The sequence below is a fragment of the Ornithorhynchus anatinus genome, chromosome 5 (assembly GCF_004115215.2).
Source record: "Ornithorhynchus anatinus isolate Pmale09 chromosome 5, mOrnAna1.pri.v4, whole genome shotgun sequence".
NCBI lineage: Eukaryota > Metazoa > Chordata > Mammalia > Monotremata > Ornithorhynchidae > Ornithorhynchus > Ornithorhynchus anatinus.
This window is the reverse complement of record NC_041732.1, coordinates 3,981,517-4,000,054: the sequence shown is the minus strand read 5'-3', so window position 1 is coordinate 4,000,054 and position 18,538 is coordinate 3,981,517. Positions and strand designations below refer to the sequence as shown.

The 18,538-nt window shown below is 50.6% G+C and overlaps 1 protein-coding gene across 1 annotated transcript in view; it reads left to right on the top strand.

The window, feature by feature from the left end:
- The first annotated feature begins 1,747 nt into the window (after positions 1-1,747).
- LOC100089680 overlaps positions 1,748-18,538 on the top strand; it is a 29,391-nt gene continuing 12,600 nt past the window's right edge. Inside the window, exons 1-11 of the mRNA XM_039912178.1 lie at positions 1,748-1,905; positions 2,371-2,520; positions 6,863-6,946; positions 7,755-8,117; positions 10,685-11,089; positions 11,937-12,341; positions 14,268-14,394; positions 14,693-14,754; positions 15,618-15,694; positions 16,749-16,790; positions 17,167-17,219. Coding sequence (XP_039768112.1) covers positions 2,490-2,520; positions 6,863-6,946; positions 7,755-8,117; positions 10,685-11,089; positions 11,937-12,341; positions 14,268-14,394; positions 14,693-14,754; positions 15,618-15,694; positions 16,749-16,790; positions 17,167-17,219 — 1,649 coding nt within the window. The 5' untranslated portion in view covers positions 1,748-1,905; positions 2,371-2,489. The remainder of the gene's footprint in view (positions 1,906-2,370; positions 2,521-6,862; positions 6,947-7,754; positions 8,118-10,684; positions 11,090-11,936; positions 12,342-14,267; positions 14,395-14,692; positions 14,755-15,617; positions 15,695-16,748; positions 16,791-17,166; positions 17,220-18,538) is intronic.

Below are 18,538 nucleotides of genomic sequence, written 5' to 3'. Positions count from 1 at the left end.
CATCTACTATGTTCCAAGCACTGTTCTCTGCGCTGGGGAAGATACAAATTTAATTAATCAGTCGGACACAGTCCCCGCCTCACATGAGACTCCCAGTCTAAATAGGAGGGAGTAGGATTTGATTTCCATTTGCACATGAGGAAACTGAGGCACAGAGCAGTAAAGTGACTTGCCCAAGGTCACACAGCAGATACATGGCAGAGCTGGGATTAGAACCCAGGTCCTCTGGCTCCCAGGCCCATGTTCTATCCACTAGGCCATGTTGCTGAGATGTTCCCTGCCCCTGCTGCCCCAGACTCTCCCTTTGACACTTCAAAGTTGGGGGGCTGGGCCAAACTGGAGAAGAGCAGATGGTGGCCACAAAGGTGTAGGAGAAGATGCTGAGATCTGACGCTCAGTGTTCCCAGTAGAGTAGAGGGAGGGGTGCCAGGGGTTGAGGATGGTCTGATTTGGAATGCCCTCCCTCCTCTAATCTGACAGGCAATTACTCTCTTCCACTTCAAAGCCTTATGGAAGGCACATCTCCTCCAAGAGGACTTCCCAGACTAAAACCCCCTTTTCTCCTCTCCCACTCCCTTCTGCATCACCCTGACTTGCTCCCTTTGTTCTTCCCTCCTCCCAGCCCCACCGCACTTATGTCCATATCTGTAATTTATTTATTTGTGTTGATGTCTCTCTCCCCATTTCTAGACTGCAAGCTCGTTGTGAGCAGGAAATATGTCTGTTTATTGTTGCATTGTACTCTCCCAAGAGCTTATTATAGTGTTCTGCACACAGTAAATACTCAGTAAATTAGACTGAATGAAGGAAAACCATGGGCCAGAACCTGGGAAGCCTGGGATAAATGAGCCAGTGGGGGTGGGAAGCTTGGAAGGGGCAGGGTTACTTCCTTGGTGAATCACAAAAGTGGGAACCTGGTGCCAAACACTTGGAGGGGTGGAGCTTTCTGGAGTCCCTCAAACCCTTTCTGGGCTTTGGCTGGTTGGAGCTTCCTGGCTCCAATCCCCACCGGGGGTCCAGACTGGCTTCAGGAGATAGAGCCCCACACAAGCCCAAATCCTAGTCTGATCCAGCTTTCACTGAGCCTGTTTCCCCTCAAGTCCTACTGGAGAGAGTTTGGGCGTGGGAGTCAGAAGGTCATGGGTTCTAATCCCCTCTCTGCCATTTGTCTGCTGTGTGACCTTGGGTAAGTCACTTAACTTCTCTGGTCCTCAGGTCCCTCATCTGTAAAATGGGGATTAAGACTGAGAGCCCTGTGTAGGGTAGATATAAGGTAATTGGATCTACCCCAATGCATAGAACAGTGCCTGGCACACAGTAAGCACTTAACAAATACCATAATTATTATTATCATTCAGTCATTCATTCAATCGTATTTAATGAGCTCTTACCGTGTGCAGAGCACTGTATTAAGCTTTTGGGAGAGTATGATATAGCAATAGACAGACATATTCCTTGCCCACAATGTGTTTACTGTCTAGAGGGGGTCTCTCTGACCCCCAGGACCTACTCTCTCTCCCCAGGCCTGAGCCACTGCTCCACTTATACCTGCCTCCTCCCCACTCCAGGACCACAGTGTTCCCTTCCCTGCCCCCCCAGCCTCCAAGACCCTCTGCCTGCCGAGGCTACTTGCCCCCACCCAGTCTGGGTTCTAGCAACAAATGGGGGTGTTGTCCACTTCCCCCAGGGGAAGCGATAGCGGAAGTGATGAGTGGCTGGTGTTGCTACAGAGGGGGACAGAGAAGGAGGGGGAAGGGGCAGCCCTGCTGCTCTAGAGTCAAAGGGAAGGAAAGGCTGCTGTCACTCTCCTCTCAGGGCTCAACCCCACTCCCTCTTCTCGGCTCCAAGTTCCAGCTCGCAGGCTGAGAAACCTAGACTGACCAGGATGGATTGACCTCAGCTCTGGTGAGGAGGGGCAGCAAGAGCCAGCAGACTTCATGGTGGTGGGGAGGGAAGACCACAGCCCGAGCTCCCGCCCCTCTCCCTCCCCCTACCAGGTTCAGCAGCCCTGAATCTCCCCGGGAAGATCAAGCTGAGGGATGGGCTGGAAGATCAGGCCCTCGAACAATAATAACCGTGGTATTTGTTAAGCGCTTACTGTGTGCCAGGCACTGTACTAAGTGCTGGGGTGGATACAAGCAAACCGAGTTAGGCACAGTCCCTGTCTCACCTGGGGTTTACAGTCTTAATCTCATTTTACAGATGAGGTAACTGAGGCACATAGAAGTGAAATGACTTGCCCAAGGTTACACAGCAGACAAGTGGTGGAGCCGGAATTAGAACCCACCACCTTCTGACTCTCAAGCCCGTGTTCTATCCACTATACCATGCTGCTTCTTAAGGTGCCATCAATTAATCATATTTGTTAAGCACTTACTGTTTGCAGAGCTCTGAACTTTGCTCGGAAGAGTACGGTATAACAGAGTTGATTGACACGTTTCCCACCCACGGTCGACCTGTCATCTTGTCCAGCCTCTGCCTTCCAGCAAATGACTCCAATGAGTGACTCAGCCAGGACATGTGAGTGTCTCTCTAATTACCACATTCTTCCTTGTATCTCTCTCAACATTCTCCTGCTTCGAATTATGCCATTTTTCTCTTGTTCAGTCATCATCTCCACCGACTCCTTCAAAAACACACTTCTGGCTGTTAACTGTCTCCATCTCTTCCAATCCCTTTCCTTCTCCCCTCATCAATCAATCAATCAATCAATCAATCAATCATATTTATTGAGCACTTACTGTGTGCAGAGCACTGCGCTAAGCCTGGAGAGAGTACAATATTACAATATAACAGACATAATCCCTGCCCTCAGTGAGTTTCTGGTCTCTTCCACCTCTTCCCACCTCCAACTATTCCTGCCTACTCTCCCTCTCTGCCTTTTCCCAGCTCCATTTTTAGCCTCAACTCCATCCCCTCTGACTTCCCTCCACCCTTCTAGTTTCCTCCCATCTCCCATATACCACTGTTCTCTTGCATTTCCTGACCATTTCCCCCTTCTCAATCCCTTCCTATTGCTGAGTCTCTGAGAAATTGGACTGTTCTAAGGGGAAGGGGCTGGGTTTAGGACTTTACCCCAGTTTGCTTGTATCCACCCCAGCGCTTTGTACAGTGCTTGGCACAGAGTAAACGCTTAACAAATGCTATTATTATTATTATTGAGTCATTGAGGTCCAAAGCCCTTTGGAATTCAGTGAAGGTCCCCTACCTCACCTCCCTTCTCTCCTTCTACAGCCCACCACGTACATTCTGCTTCTCTGCCGCTAAGCTCCTCACTGTGCCTCGTTCTTGCCTGTCCCGCCGTCAACCCCAGGCCCACTACCACTGACCTGGAATGCCCTCCCTCCTCACATCGACCAAACTAACTCTCTTCCCCACTTCAAAGCCCTACTGAGAGCTCACCTCCTCCAGAAGGCCTTCCCAGACTGAGCCCTCCCTTTCCCTCTGCCCCTCCTCCCCTCCCCATTCCTCCTACTCCTTCCCTTTGCTCTACCCCCTTCTTCTCCCCACAGCACTTGTGTATATTTGTATACATTATTTTTTACTCTAGTTTTTTAATGATGTGTATACATGTATGATTCTATTTAACTATTTTAGTGGTATTGTTGCCTGACTACTTGTTTTGTTTTGCTGTCTGTCTTCCCCTTTTAGATTTTGAGCCTGTTGTTGGGCAGGGATTGTCTCTATCTGTTGCCAAATTGTACATTCCAAGCGCTTAGTACAGTGCTCTGCACACAGTAAGCGCTCAATAAATATGAATGAGTGAATGAATGAATAAAGGTAGAGGGAGGATATTCTGGGGAGGAGGAAGAGGGGGCAGGCAGGGCTGACAAGGCTTGGAGTCCACTCCAGCCCAGACATCTTTAAAGCAGGGTGGCCTTGTGGAAAGAGCATGAACCTGGAAGTCAGAGGAGGTGGGTTCTAATCCTGGCTCTGCCACATGTCTGCTGCATGACCTTGGACAAGTCATTTAAATTATCTATGCCTCAGTTACTTTATCTGTAAAATGAAGATTAAGACTGTGAATCCCATGTGGGTAAGCTTGCTGTAGGCAGCGAATCTGTCTGTTTATTGTTATATTGTACTCTCCCAAGTGCTTAGTACAGTGTTCTGCATACCATAAGGAACTCAATAAATATGATTGAATGAATGAATAAGAGGGACTATATCCAACCCAGTTACCTTGTATCTACCCTAGTGCTTAGAACAGTGTTTGGCACATAGAAAGCACTTAATAATTGAAGTAGCAGGGTGTAAGAGAAGCAGCATTGTGTAGTGGATAGAGCACGGGCCTGGGAGTCAGAAGGTCATGGGTTTGCTGCTTGTTTCCTCTGTGAACTTGGGCAAATCTTTTCTCTGACTCAAGTACCTCATCTGTAAAATAGGGATTGATACTGTGAACTTCATGTGGGTCAGGGACTGTGTCCAGCTCGATTTGCTTGTATCCACCCAAGCACTTAGTACAGCGCCTGGCACACAGTAAGCACTAACAAATACCGTTATTATTATTATTATCAAATACCACAATTATTATTATCATCAATATTCATATTATATAATAATAATGTTGGTATTTGTTAAGCGCTTACTATGTGCCAAGCACTGTTCTAAGCACTGGGGTAGACACAGGGGAATCAGGTTGTCCCACATGGGGCTCACAGTCTTAACCCCCATTTTACAGATGAGGGAACTGAGGCACAGAGAAGTTAAGTAACTTGCCCACAGTCACACAGCTGACAAGTGGCAGAGCTGGGATTCGAACTCATGAACCCTGACTCTAAAGCCCGTGCTCTTTCCACTGAGCCACGTTATATGCCACTTCAGGCTTGTCTCTTCCCACCCCAGGTGCCGACCTGCCCTGGCTGTCCTAAGAGAATGGGAAGGCTGACACTAAAGTCTCTAGAAGATTAATATTAATAATAATAATAATAATAGTAATGGTTTTGTTAAGCACTTACTATGTGCAAAGCACTTTTCTAAGCACTGGGGGGATACAAGGTGATCAAGTTGTCCCACATGGAGCTCACAGTCTTAATCCCCATTTTACAGATGAGGTAAATGAGGCACAGAGAAGTGACTTGCCCAAAGTCACACAGCTGACAAGTGGCAGATCCAGGATTAGAACCCAGGAGAAGCAGCATGGCTCAGTGGAAAGAGCATGGGCTTTGGAGTCAGGGCTCGTGAGTTCGAATCCCAGCTCTGCCACTTGTCGGCTGTGTGACTGTGGGCAAGTCACTTAACTTCTCTGTGCCTCAGTTCCCTCATCTGTAAAATGGGGATTAAGACTGTGAGCCCCATGTGGGACAACCTGATTCCCCTATGTCTACCCCAGCGCTTAGAACAGTGCTCGGCACATAGTAAGCGCTTAACAAATACCAACATTATTATTACATTATTAACCCATAACCTCTGACTCCCAAGCCCAGGCTCTTTCCACTGAGCCTTGCTGATTAGAGAGTGAACTGTTACCTTAGTCTTGGCCAGAGGTTCAGCTTCCCCCAAATTTGTAGCTGGCTGCACTGAAGCAGACAACAAGGAGTTTCACTTCCTGGGGCACTTCCGTTCACTTCTTATATCTGCTGCCCAGTCCCCAACCCTGGGGTTTGTTTTTTTTTATGTAGTATCTGTTAAGCACTGTTCTAAGCTCTGGGGTAGATGCATTTTAATTAAGTTGGACACAATCCCTGACCCAGAATCTAAGTAGGAGGAAGAACAGGTATTGAATCCCCATTTTACAGTTCAAGAAACTGAGGCACAGAGAAGAAACTTGTCCAAGGTCACACAGTAATCAATTGGCAGAGCTGGGATTAGAACACAGGTCCTCTGACTCCTAGGTCCATCAAGCTTTTTCCATCAAGCTTTTTCCACTAGGCCTCACTATTTCCTAGGTCTAGTGCCCCCAGGAATATATAGCCAGGAAGGGATTCTCTTGGGGGTCTGTGGTCCTGGGCACCCAACATTGACCCAGCAGCTTGCTGTCACCATCCCGTGACTCTGACAACTGCCCACCATTTCCCCCAAAAAAGCAAGGCCACATCCATGATTTAGTTCCCCAGTTCTGCCCACTAAGGGTTGGTGGTCGAGGCACAGAGGGGTGCCTGGTGTCTGCCGGCCCCCAGGACAAGGAGAAGCCACAGGGGAGACACACACACACACACACACTCACACATAGAGGACTCAGGCCCAGTCTCTGTCCATAAAGTGATAATGAAGGCTACCTTGGGTTTCAGGTTTCAACAGCATCAGTAGTGGTGCAACAATCTTCAACTAGATCCAGGAACTTGTTCTTGACTAAACCCGGGATTCCCGTCTCCCTGAAACCCAGCCAGCTCCTCTGTGGACTGGCCGTCAAAGCAATCCTTCTTTGAGGGTTCACCCTCCTGAATCACTGCCTTACTGGTAAACGCCAGCTTCATGCTTACTTCCCATTTCAAGCTTGGCAGAAACTCCCATTTCCTTGCTCAGAGGCTTCCTGCCCAATTTCCTAGCCTCTTTCTGCCCTGTGGTTGGTGGGCTCCAGTAGATACTACCAGGTGGGTGACTGACATCACAGGCCAAAAAGTTTTCTTAGTGGGATGGACCCTGGGGGGGTAAGCAATTTCCCTGACCTAGAACTCTGGCCCTTTTCCCTTTTACCAGTGTATGGAAAGAGGTGATAGTCCTTTGCACACCCCAGGGTCACCACAGACCCCTTCCCCCACCTTCTCCAACTGGGCACACTCTACTGGGACCTCTGAGCTGAAATCCTGCAGGTGCCATCTGCTGCCAACAGTCACTGCAGAGTGGGCTGAGATCAGCCCTGGGAGCTGAGAAAACCAAAAATGTGAGTGGCACCTCCCTAATGGCCTCTCCCTCTCTGCAGGTTCAGGATGGACAACTCGTTCCTCTGGTGGCCATGACCCTCCCCACTGCAGGGATTGCACCTGGATGGGGATTCTCCTCACAGGTGAGAGCAGAGCCCTGCTTCAGAGAGGGTGGGGATGGTAACGCCCCCTCTAGACTATAAACTCGTTGTGGGCAGAGAATGTGTCTGTTTATTGTCGAATTGTATTCTCCCAAGTGCTTAGTACAGTGCCCTGCACACAGTAAGCACTCAATAAATATGAATGAATGAATGAATGAATCCTTGGCATCAGAGGGGTGCCCAGAAAGGTCTGGGGATTAGCCAGGAGCTCTCTAGGTGAGGGAGGGGAAAAAAAGTCTGCAGAAATGACTCTAGGAGCTGGGGTGTCCCAATCAGGTGCCCCGAAGGAGGGACCGATGGAGACAAGTAGAAAACTAGAGAGAGAGGAACTGTTCTGTGGGAAGAGAAGCCTTGACTGGGAAACCTAAGTCAGATGCAGTTTATCGGACAGGCAGTTTCCGCTACCAGGTCAATCTGCCTTCAGATCACAGATCCTGTCAGTCACATGTCCCTCTTGTTGTAAAGTTGAGGCCTTTTGACCCTCCCCTGACACTAGAGATCCCCACAGCCGGCCAGCCACAGCCTGTCCATGAAGAGTTGGCCAGCTGGCGAATCAGGCATGGACAGACCACGGCTCCACCAAGCTTTGGGTCTTTCCCCAAGTGCTCCTCCAGGTTTCTGCCTGTACTGTACTCTCCCGGGCACTTAGTACTCTGCACACAGCAAGCGCTCATTAAATATGAATGAATGAATGAATGAATGAATGAATGAATGAAAGCGTTCTGAGAGCAGGCCACCCTCACACCCAGCCGGGATCTGTGATCTCTCCTCCTCTTGCTCTCCTTTCCAGCTTTGGTCCTGAGCACCTGGCTACCCACAGCGTCCCTGCAATTGACCCTGGTGTCCATCCCACCGCAGCCTACTGAGGACCAGGTTGTCACTCTCTCTGTCCGGGGAGTTCCCAGGACAGCAAGGAAGTTCTGCTGGTACCGGGGCAGGGTTCTCCCTGACACCCAGATCCTCATCTATGATATCGCAACACAGAGCAACTTGCCCGGGCCCGCTCACACTGGCCGGGAGGTGGGGCTGGCCGATGGTTCCCTCCAGATCCAGGAAGTCAGGGAAGACGACGCTGGCCAGTACACCCTACAGGTCATCAGCCTTCTTGCCGGCAGCCCACCACTCACCGGGACTGTTAATTTAAAACTTTCTGGTAAGGACATTCCAGCCTGCCCCAGGGAAGCCGGGTAGATAATCTGTAAGCACTTACTATGTGTTAAGAACTGTTCTAAGTACTGGGGTAGATACAAAATAATCATGGTGTTGTGGATAGAGCACAGGCCTGAGAGTAGAAGGCCATGGGTTTTAATCCCGGCTCTGCCACTATTCTGCAGTGTGACCTTGGGCAAATCATTTCACCTCTCTGTGTCTCAGTTACCTCATCTGTAAAATGGGGTTTGAGACTGTGAACCCCATGTGGGACAGGGACTGTGTCCCATTCAATTGTGTCCAACCTGATTTGCTTGTATTAGAACAGTTCCTGGCACACAGTAGCTCATCAAATACCACAGTTATTATTTTTAAGCTAATCAGGTTGGACACAGTCCCTGTACCACATAGGGCTCACAATTTCAATCCCCATTTTACAAATGAGGGAACTGAGGCACAGGGAAGTTAAGCGACGTGCCGAAGTTCGCATAGCAGACAAGTGGTGGAGCTGAGATTAGAACAGAGGACCTTCTGACTCCCAGGACCAGGCTCTATTCATTAAGCCAAGCTGCTTCCCATGGAGATGGGCTAGCTGTAAAGAGTGTACAGGGCAGTCATGAAAGTTTAAAAATCCATATTTAGAACACTGGGGTGCATGGGGTTTGGGGGAGTGGGGAAGCAGGGGTCAGATTGTTGTGGGTAGGGATTGTATATGTTTACTGTTGTATTTTATTCATTCATTCATTCAATAGTATTTATTGAGCGCTTACTATGTGCAGAGCACTGTACTAAGCGCTTGGGATGAACAAGTCGGCAACAGATAGAGACAGTCCCTGCCGTTTGACGGGCTTACAGTCTAATTTTACTTGCCCAATCGCTTAGTACAGTGCTCTACATACAGTAAGCACTAAATGAATATGATTGAATGAATGAATGGCCACACAAGAAGCTTTAGGCAGTAGTGTGGCCTTCTGGAAAAAGTCTGATCTTGGGAGGCAGGGGATCTAAGTTCTGATCCCGTCTTTGCCATTTGCCTGTTCTCTGACTTGGGCAAGTCACTTCACTTGTCTGTGCCTCAGTTTATTCCTTGTAAAATAGAGATTAAATATCTGTTTTCCCTCCCACTTAGACTGCGAGCCCCAGGTGGGTCAGGGACTGTGACTGACCTGATTAGCTTGTGTATAGCACAGTGCTTGGCACATAGCACTTATCAAATACCACGGTTATTATTGTTTTCATTAGAAGACCATCCCCCTCACTCCCCAAGGTACAGTCCAGGCCTCTGAGAGACATAAAAATGGGTGAGGCAGGGCAAAGACGGCTGGTGATCAGAGACATCAGAGCCTGGGGGGGTGGGGTGGGTGGCACAGTCAACCCCTCCGCAGCTCAACACACCCATTTAGACCAATCAATCAATCAATGGTATTTATTGAACATTTACTCTGTGCAGAGGACTGTACTAAGTGCTTGGGATATCTAGGTGCAGTGCACTGTACCAACCTCTTGAGAAAGCACAAAAGCAGTGGAAGACATTTCCCTAAGCTCAAAGAGCTTACAATCTTTTTGGGGGTTGCAGGGCAATAATAATTATAACAATCATTCATTCATTCAATAGTATTTAATGAGCACTTACTATGTGCAGAGCACTGTATTAAGCGCTTGGAATGTACAATTCGGCAACAGATAGAGACAATCCCTGCCCAATAACGGGCTCACATAATGGTATTTGTTAAGCACTTACTATGTGACGAACCCTGTTCTAAGCACTGTTCAGATGAGGGAACTGAGGCCCAGAGAATAATAATAAGAATTACCGTACTTGTTAAGCACGAAACTATGTGACAAGCACTGTTCCAAGAACTAAGATAGATGCAAGTTAATCAGGTTGGACACAATCCCTGTCTCACATGGGGCTCAAATTCTGAACCCCATTTTACAGATGAGGGAACTGAGGCCCAGAAAAGTTAAGTGACTTGTCCAAAGCAGAGCCGGGATTAGAACCCAGGTAATTCTGACTCCCAGGTCCCTGTTCTATCCTGTAGGCGACACTGCTTCCCTAGTAGGGAGCAGCGTGGAGGGGAGCTACTCCCAGCCCAGACTGCCCCCACATCCGACTGGGTTTCTCTGATTTCTGACACCCAATCCACCAATGTGGTTTGGGATCTTTCACCTCAGAAACCCCATTTCTCTAAAGGGGCAGGGAGAGGGGATCCTGCATTTAGATCACTGGTCTTGTAAACAGGGGTTCATGAGTTCGAATTTCACCAGGGCCTGCATCAATCTTGATATTTTATTGTGAGAAGCAGTGCGGCTCAGTGTGGAAAGAGCCCGGGCTTGGGAGTTTGAGGTCATGGGTTTAATCCTGGCTCTGCCACGTCAGCTGTGTGACCTTGAGCAAATCACTTCACTTCTCTGGGCCTCAGTTACCTCATCTGTAAAATGGGGTTGAAGACTGTGAGCCTTACATGGGACAACCTGATTACCTTGTATCTACCCCAGCGCTTAGAACAGTGCTTGGCACATAGTAAGCGCTTAACAAATACCAACCTTATTATTATTATTTTTACCCAGGGTTTCCCACCGGGACTGACCGTTCACCTCAGTCCTCTGCGGTATCAGGGCTCCGGATCGTGCCAGTTCCCCAGCATCCCAGGGTCGGGGAGGACATCACCCTGTCTATCTGGGGCCTGCCGGGGCTGCCCAAGACCTACACGTGGTACCGCGGGGCGGCGGGAAAACCCCATCTCATCCTCCGCTATAACACCGGTGTTGGTGTCTCCAACTGGCTTCTGGGCCCGGCCCACAGCGGGCGGGAGGCGGGCACCAAGAATGGCTCGTTGCTCCTCCGAGACGTCAGCCCCCAGGACTCCGGGCGCTACATCGTGCACGTGGTCACCTTGCAGGGGAAAGAGGAGGCCTCCATCACCATCGATGTCTCTCTGGGGCCCACGACCCCCCCAGCGGAGAAGGTGCCAGGTGAGTGAAGGGCAAAGTCCCTGGTGGCTAAGGCCCAGATACAGGGAAGCTGGTGTGTATCTGAGGAGGTTGGGGAGGGTCACTCCAGTGGGGCCCCGGGGTCTGGAAGGGTCTAGAAACTACGGAAGAGCCCAGGTGGGTATCTCCCCTCTGTCCCCGCCCCTCATTCCAGCTCTAGATTCCATCTGGGTTCCCGTGACACAATGGATAGAGCACGGGACTGTAAGTCAGAAGGTCACGGGTTCTTGTCCCATCTCTGCCACTTGTCTGCTGTGTGACTTGAGGCAAGTCACTTCACTTCTCTGTGCCTCATCTGTAAAATGGGGATTAAGACTGTGAACCCCGCGTAGGACAGAGACTGTGTCCAATTCGATTTTCTTGTATCCACTCTAAGTGCTTAGTAAAGTACCTGGCACATAGTAAGAGCTTAACAAATACCATCGTTATTATTACCATCATTATTGTCTCCCCTCACTCCCGGCCCCGCATTCCGGCTCCACGCCCATTGGGGAACCCGATCTCTGTCGAGTGACCCCTGCAGTGCGGTTTGTGTTCTGGTCGGGAAGGACTGCCCAGCGTGGCTCAGTGGAAAGAGCACGGGCTTAGGAGTTAGAAGTCATGGACTCTAATCCCGCTCTGCCACATCAGCTGTGTGACCTTGAGCAAGTCACTTCACTTCTCTGGGCCTCAGTTACCTCATCTGTAAAGGGTGGGGGGGGGGGGGAAGACTGTGAGCCTTACGTGAGACAACCTGATTACCTTGTATCTACCCCAGCGCTTAGAACGGTGCTTGGCACATAGTAAGCGCTTAACAAATGCCAACATTATTATTATTATTTTTACCCAGGGTTTCCCACCGGGACTGACCGTTCACCTCAGTCCTCTGCGCTTTCAGGACTCCAGATTGTGCCAGTTCCCCAGCATCCCAGGGTCGGGGGGAACATCACCCTGTCTATCTGGGGCCTGCTGGAGCTGCCCAAGACCTACACGTGGTACCGCGGGGCGGCGGGAGGCCCCCATCGCATCCTCCGCTGTAACACCGGTGGTAGTGCCCCCAACTGCCTTCCGGGCCCGGCCCACAGCGGGCGGGAGACGTGCACCAAGAATGGCTCGTTGCTCCTCCGAGACGTCAGCCCCCAGGACTCCGGGCGCTACATCGTGCACGTGGTCACCTTGTGGGGGAAAGAGGAGGCCTCCATCACCATCGACGTCTCTCCGGAGCCAACGACCCCCCCAGCGGAGAAGGCCCCAGGTGAGTGAGGGGCAAAGTCCCTGGTAGCTAAAGCCCAGATACAGGGAAGCTGGTGTCTATCTGAGGGGGTGAGGGAGGGTCACTCCAGTTGGGCCCCGGGGTCTGGAAGGGTCTAGAAACCACGAGAGAGCCCAGGTGGTTATCTCCCTTCTGTCCCTGCCCCACATTCCAGCTCTAGATTCCACCTGGGTTCCCTTGACATAGTGGATAGAGCACGGGACTGGAAATCAGAAGGTCAAGGGTGCTAATCCCATCTCTGCCACTTGTGTGCTGTGTGACTTTAGGCGAGTCACTTCACTTCTCTGTGCCTCATCTGTAAAATGGGGATTAAGACTGTGAGCCCCATGTGGGAGAGGGACTGTGTCCAACTCGATTTTCTTGTATCCACTCCAAGTGCTTAGTACAGTGCCTGGCACATAATAAGAGCTTAACAAATACCATCGTTATTATTACCATCGTTACCGTCTCCCCTCTCCCCCTGCCCCACATTCCACTCAGGGGACCCGATCTCTGTCTAGCGACGCTGCAGTGCGGTTCGTGGCCTGGCCGGGAAGGACCACCCAGGGTGGCTCAGTAGAAAGAGCACGGGCTTAGGAGTCAGAGGTCATGGGTTCTAATCCCGGCTCTGCCACTTGTCAGCTGGGTGGCTATGGGCAAGTCACTTAGCTTCTCTGTGCCTCAGTTACCTCATCTGTAAAATGAGGATTAAGACTGTGAGCCTGATGTGAGACAACCTGATTACCCTGCATCTATCCCAGTGCTTAGAAGAGTTCTCCGCACGAAGTAAGAGCTTAACAAATACCAATATTATTGTTATTATTATTATTATTATTATCACACCTCGTCGCCCGCCGATCGTGGGGCCATGGTGCCACCTAGTGGCCACTTCCCCGATCCGCAACGCCTACAGCCTATGTCTATCTTTGGTTTTCTCCGTCCCCGGGACCCCCATCAAGCAATCAATAAATTAATCAATGGCATTTTTTGAGTATGTGAAGAACACGCACTTGGGAGGGGACGATATAAAAGATTAGGGTTAGATGATTCCTATTACAACCCAGTCCACATACTTTGCTCCTCTACTGCCATTTGTCTGGTCTGTGATCTGGGGCAAGTCACTTCACTTCTCTGGGCCTCAAATGGGGATTGAGACTGTGAGCCCCACGTGGGACAGGGTCTGTGCCAAACCCAATTTTCTTGTATTCACCCCAGAGCTTAGTACAGTGTCTGGCACATAGTAAGTGCTTATTATTATTATTATCATTCGTGTCAACCTCACTGTACCTCGATCTCATCTATCTCACCACCAACCTATTGCCCACATCCTACCTTTGGCCTGGAACGCCCTCCCTCCTCATATCCGACAGATAATGACTCTCCCCCGCTTCGAAGCCTTTTTGAAGGTACACCTCTTCCAAGAGGCCTTCCCTGACTTAGCCCTCCTTTCCTCTTCTCCCATGCCTTTCTGCATCGCCCTGACTTTTTCCCTTTATTCATTCCCCCTCCCAGCCCCACAGCACCTATGTATGTATCTGTCATTTATTTATTTATATTCATGTCTGCCTCCCCCTCTAGACTGTAAACTCACTGTGGGCAGTGAATATATATATTTATTGCTATATTGTGCTCTCCCAAGATTTTAGTTATGTTTTACACACAGAAAGCGCTCAGTAAATACGATTGGCTGATTGACTCCCCACTGGGAGCTTATAGACTATCAATCAGTCAATCAATCATATTTATTGAGCACTTACTGTGTGCAGAGCACTGTACAAAGCTCTTGGGAGAGTACTCAATAACAGTGCCTAGAAGACAGAGGAACTGGTTCCCAGAGGTCTGGGCGGCCTCGAATGTAGGGTCACGTTGGCAATTCCAGTTCCTCTGTCTTCACGTCCTCTGTCCCTGACCTCCTCTCTCCACCCCCAGTTCCCGTTCCCTCTCTTGCAGCCTCCGGAGGGATTATTGCCGCCCTGGTGGTGGGAATCCTGGTGGGCACCTCGCTGCTGGGGGCGCTGGGGTATTGGCTGTTCCACTTCCGCCGCAGATCCAGAGGGTAACTCCACCCCACGTCCTTCTGATCGCTCTTACTGCCCTTCCCAGGACCCTCTCCACTCCCGCATCCCCTGGACCCTCCCTTCTCTCCCCCCCACCCCCCTCCCCCCATACTGGATCTCAGTTGCCCTCGTTGCTTCCGGGAGCTGGGGAAGGGAGGGCTGGCTGGGGGAGTGGCGAGGGTGAGGCCCACCCCTGAGCCCCCATGGGGCAAAAACGACTCAGAACCGGGGGGGGGGGGGGGTCCTAACTCAAAGCCCCAGGCCCGGCCTATAGGGGAAGCCCACCATCTCCTTCAGTTCACCTAGGTTAACGGAGACAGTCGACAGCGGAGAGAAGAAGCTGTCGGTGCTGCGAAACAGTGAGTACTGGGTTAGAGATGCAGCAGGAGGGAGTTCGTTCATTCATTCAATCGTGTTTATCGAGCGTTTACTGTGTGCAGAGCACTTTTGGGTTAGGCACAAGGACACAGTGTCAAGGGGATGAGCGCTGGAACGGGCCACCGAGGGAAGTGGTGGAATCGTGGTCCCTGGAGAGTTTTAGAAAAAGGACGGGCCCTCGTTGCCTTGGGTGGTTTAGATGTCCACCTGCTCAGAGGTAGGAGTTTGAAGCTCAAAGCTCTTGAGTTCCTAAGAGAAGCAGTATCGTTTGTGGATAGAGCATGGGCCCGGCACTCAGAACGTCATGGGTTCTAATCCTGACTCTGCCACTCGTCTGCTGTGTGACCTTGGGCAAGCCACTTTATTTCTATGTGCCTCAGTTACCTCATCTGTAAAATGGGAATTGAGACTGTGAGTCTCACGTGAGCCAAGGACTCTATTCAGCTTGATTTGCTCATAGCTATTCCAGCGCTTAGCACAGTGCCTGGCACATAGCCCTTAACAAATACCATTATTATTATTATTATCTGGGTTTAGGAAATTCTCCACTTGGTGCCCCTTAGGCTGGCCGTTTCTCCACTGCTACCCCTGGAGAGTTGGTGGGAAGGAGGGTGGTCAGAGGTGCCTCCACTTTAGCTCTGTGGCGAAAGCCACCTCTGCCGGATCCTTGCTGTGGCTCTGCCCACTGCTGTTGCTTCCGTTATTTCTGGTGGGTTTCCCCAGGTGGGTAGGATGGGGAGAAATCGTCCCGCATAGAGAATTTCCCCGAGAAATAACGGGACCGACCCCAGCGTTCCCAGACCAGTGTCCCTCCACAGCCTAGCCTTCTGCCTTCTTCCCCCAGGAGATCAAGGAAATGCGTATGAAGACTTGAACTTTTCTTGGAAAAAGGCTAAGGACCCCAGTGGGACCACAGTGCCTGTAAGTACCTGACCATTAACTCTTGCTTATTACAGTGGAAGCTCCCTGAGGACAAGGCTAAACTGCCTTTGCCTCCGCTGTGCTTTCCCAATCAATCAATCCATTGCATTTATCGAATGCTAAATGTGTGCAGAGCACTGTACTAAGCGCTTGGGAGAGTACAGTACAACAATTGGTAGACATGATCTCTGCCCACAAGGAGTTTACAACAAAAGAATAAATTACAGATAGGGAAAATGGGAAAGTATAGGAATGTGTATCTAAGTGCTATGGGGTTGAGGGTAAGGGGAATATTAAGTGCTTAAGGGGCACAAATCCAAGTGCACAGGAGAGGCAGAGGGGAGAGTGAGTGGAGGAAATGAGGATTTAATCAGAAAAGGCCTCTAGGAGGGGATGTTGAATTGTACTATCCAAGCATTTAGTACAGGGTTCTGCACTCAGTAAGCACTCAATAAATACCATTTATTGACTAACAAGATGTGATTTCGGAAGGCTGTTGAAGTGGAGAAAGGTGGTCCAAGGTGCTTAGTAAACATAAATACTCTCCGCGGTCCCTACCTGCTGGCCTCTGCCAGCCCGGTCTCATCTCGTTTAGCGTCCCTAGCCCCGCTACCGGTCTAAAGACCCCCATCGATTAACGGTGTTGTAGCGGTGGGAAGAGGCGCGACGAAAGAAGCAGATAGGACCCCCACCCCTTTAGCGGGAACAACACACTAAGCCCTGATTGATCCGCAGCTTGCTGCGTTGTGGCGTCAACGGCTGGGCTCAATCAATCAGGCAATCAGTGGTGTTTAGTGAGCGCCTACAGAGTGAAGTCTATTTAAAATTTGGATGAGGACAAGAGGGTAAGAAGCCACTCGCGATCCTCCAGGACCTAGCCGGCGAGAGACCCTAAAAAAATTATGACTAGCAGGAAGCAACACAGTCTAAAGACACAGACATAAGCGCTGTTATGTTGGGGTGGGTACCTACGTGCTGGGGCTCTGTTGAGGGCGTAGCTGCGGTGGCGTTTGCCCCAAGCCCCCTCCCCATAATAATTCTCTCCACCGGCCAGAGCTTCCCGGAGAAACCGATGTGGCCCTTGCCCATCTATGAGGTATGGACATTTCTGGGCAATTTCGCTTGGGTTTCCCTTTCCCTAGGCGATGCGTGTTGTGGGGGACGGGGGGTCGGAGAGAGGAGGGGCTCTGCGCTAAGGGTGGGGGAGAGCTTCAGGGTGGGGAGAGGCTGGGGAGGAGGTGACCGCAGGGGCGGTCAGGGAATTAGCAAGGGGGTATCCATGGTGGGCTTCGCCGAGGGTGGTGGGGTCTAATTCCGGGAGGCAGAGGAAGGGGCCGGGGAGGAGCTCACTGCTTTCTACCCCCGGTTCGAGCCGTCCCTGGGAGGGGTCCGAACTGCGGGGAGGAACGCGGAATGAGCGCCTAGGGGCTCCTCGCACCCGCAGCCCCCCCGACCCCTCTCTCTGCTCTTAGGACTTGCAGGTGGGAAACGCCGACATTTACTCTGAACTTCAACTGCCGGCCTAGGCTGGGGCGCCGTAGCCGGGGAGGGACTGCGGCCCCCGAGGCTGGGAGCTCAAGGATCAGGCCTCCCACGGGTGCGTGGGGAATCTCGTGCCAAACCCGCGGCCTCGGAGGAGGAAAAGGAGTCGTGGCTGCCCGTCCCGCCCCGCGCGCAAATTCTGCGGGCCCTTGGGAGCAAGCAGAGCGGGGATGGAGCCCTCGTGGTTTCAAATACTTTTTACCCATCGCTGAAGTAAATACTAACCCTTTCCCAGCCTGATTTATTCCCCCCGAGGGTGTATGTGTGATTGAGGGGGAATTAAGTCGAGAATAAAGGGGGTGCCCTGAGATTTATTCAATCGTTCTGAGTCCTTACTGTATGCAGAACACTATACTATGCTCTTGGGAGAGTACAATATTCATTCAGTCATTTATTGAGTGCTTACTGTGTGCAGAGCACTGTAATAAGCGCTTGGGAGACACAATACAACAAACATATTCCCTGCTCACAGTGACCTTAAGGTCTAGGGGGGGAGACAGACATCAATATAAATAAATTACAGATATGTACATAAGTGTGGGGGGAGCGGGGAGAGCCAAGGGAGCAAGTCAGAGTGACGCCAAAGGGAGTGGGAGATGAGGAAAGGAAGAGCTTAGTTTGGGAATGCTTCTTGGAGATGTGCCTTCAATAAGGCTTTGAAGGGGGAGAGTAATTGTCTGAGGGATTATTACATAACAGTAAATACATTTCCTGCCCAAAACGAGCTGAGAGGGGTGGGGTGGACCCTAGCGTGGGCAGGTACCTATTGTAAAGACAATTTTTCCCCAAATCCTGTAGGTATTTTCCCTCCACAGCACTTCCTGATTCTGCCCCTTCTGTTCCATCCTAAGAGCCATCATTCTGGTCCAGGAGCTCATCTTACCCTGGCTTGTCTACAGTATGAACCTCCTAGATGGCCTCCCTACCTCCAACCTCTCTGCTCCCTCAGACAATGATGTTTGAGAATTTACCATGTGCAGAGCACTGTACTAAGTGCTTGGGAGAGTACAATACAACAGAATTAGACATGTTCCCTGTCCATAATGAGTTTACAGTCTTTAATTCATCACGTATCATCATTCATCCCTCTTCTCCACATCAACCAGCAGCTCCTGAACACAGGTTTTAAAATTCTCTACCAGCTGTGTCCTTCTCCCACTATGCCCCAGCTTATACTCTGTTCCCCAGTAAAGATCACTTCACTCATGCTCTGCTCTCCACTTTCTCCAGCAGTTGACCATTGTTTCCATACTCTCTTCCACCCATCTGTAATAACAGGTTTGCTCCTCTTCCCCATTAGAG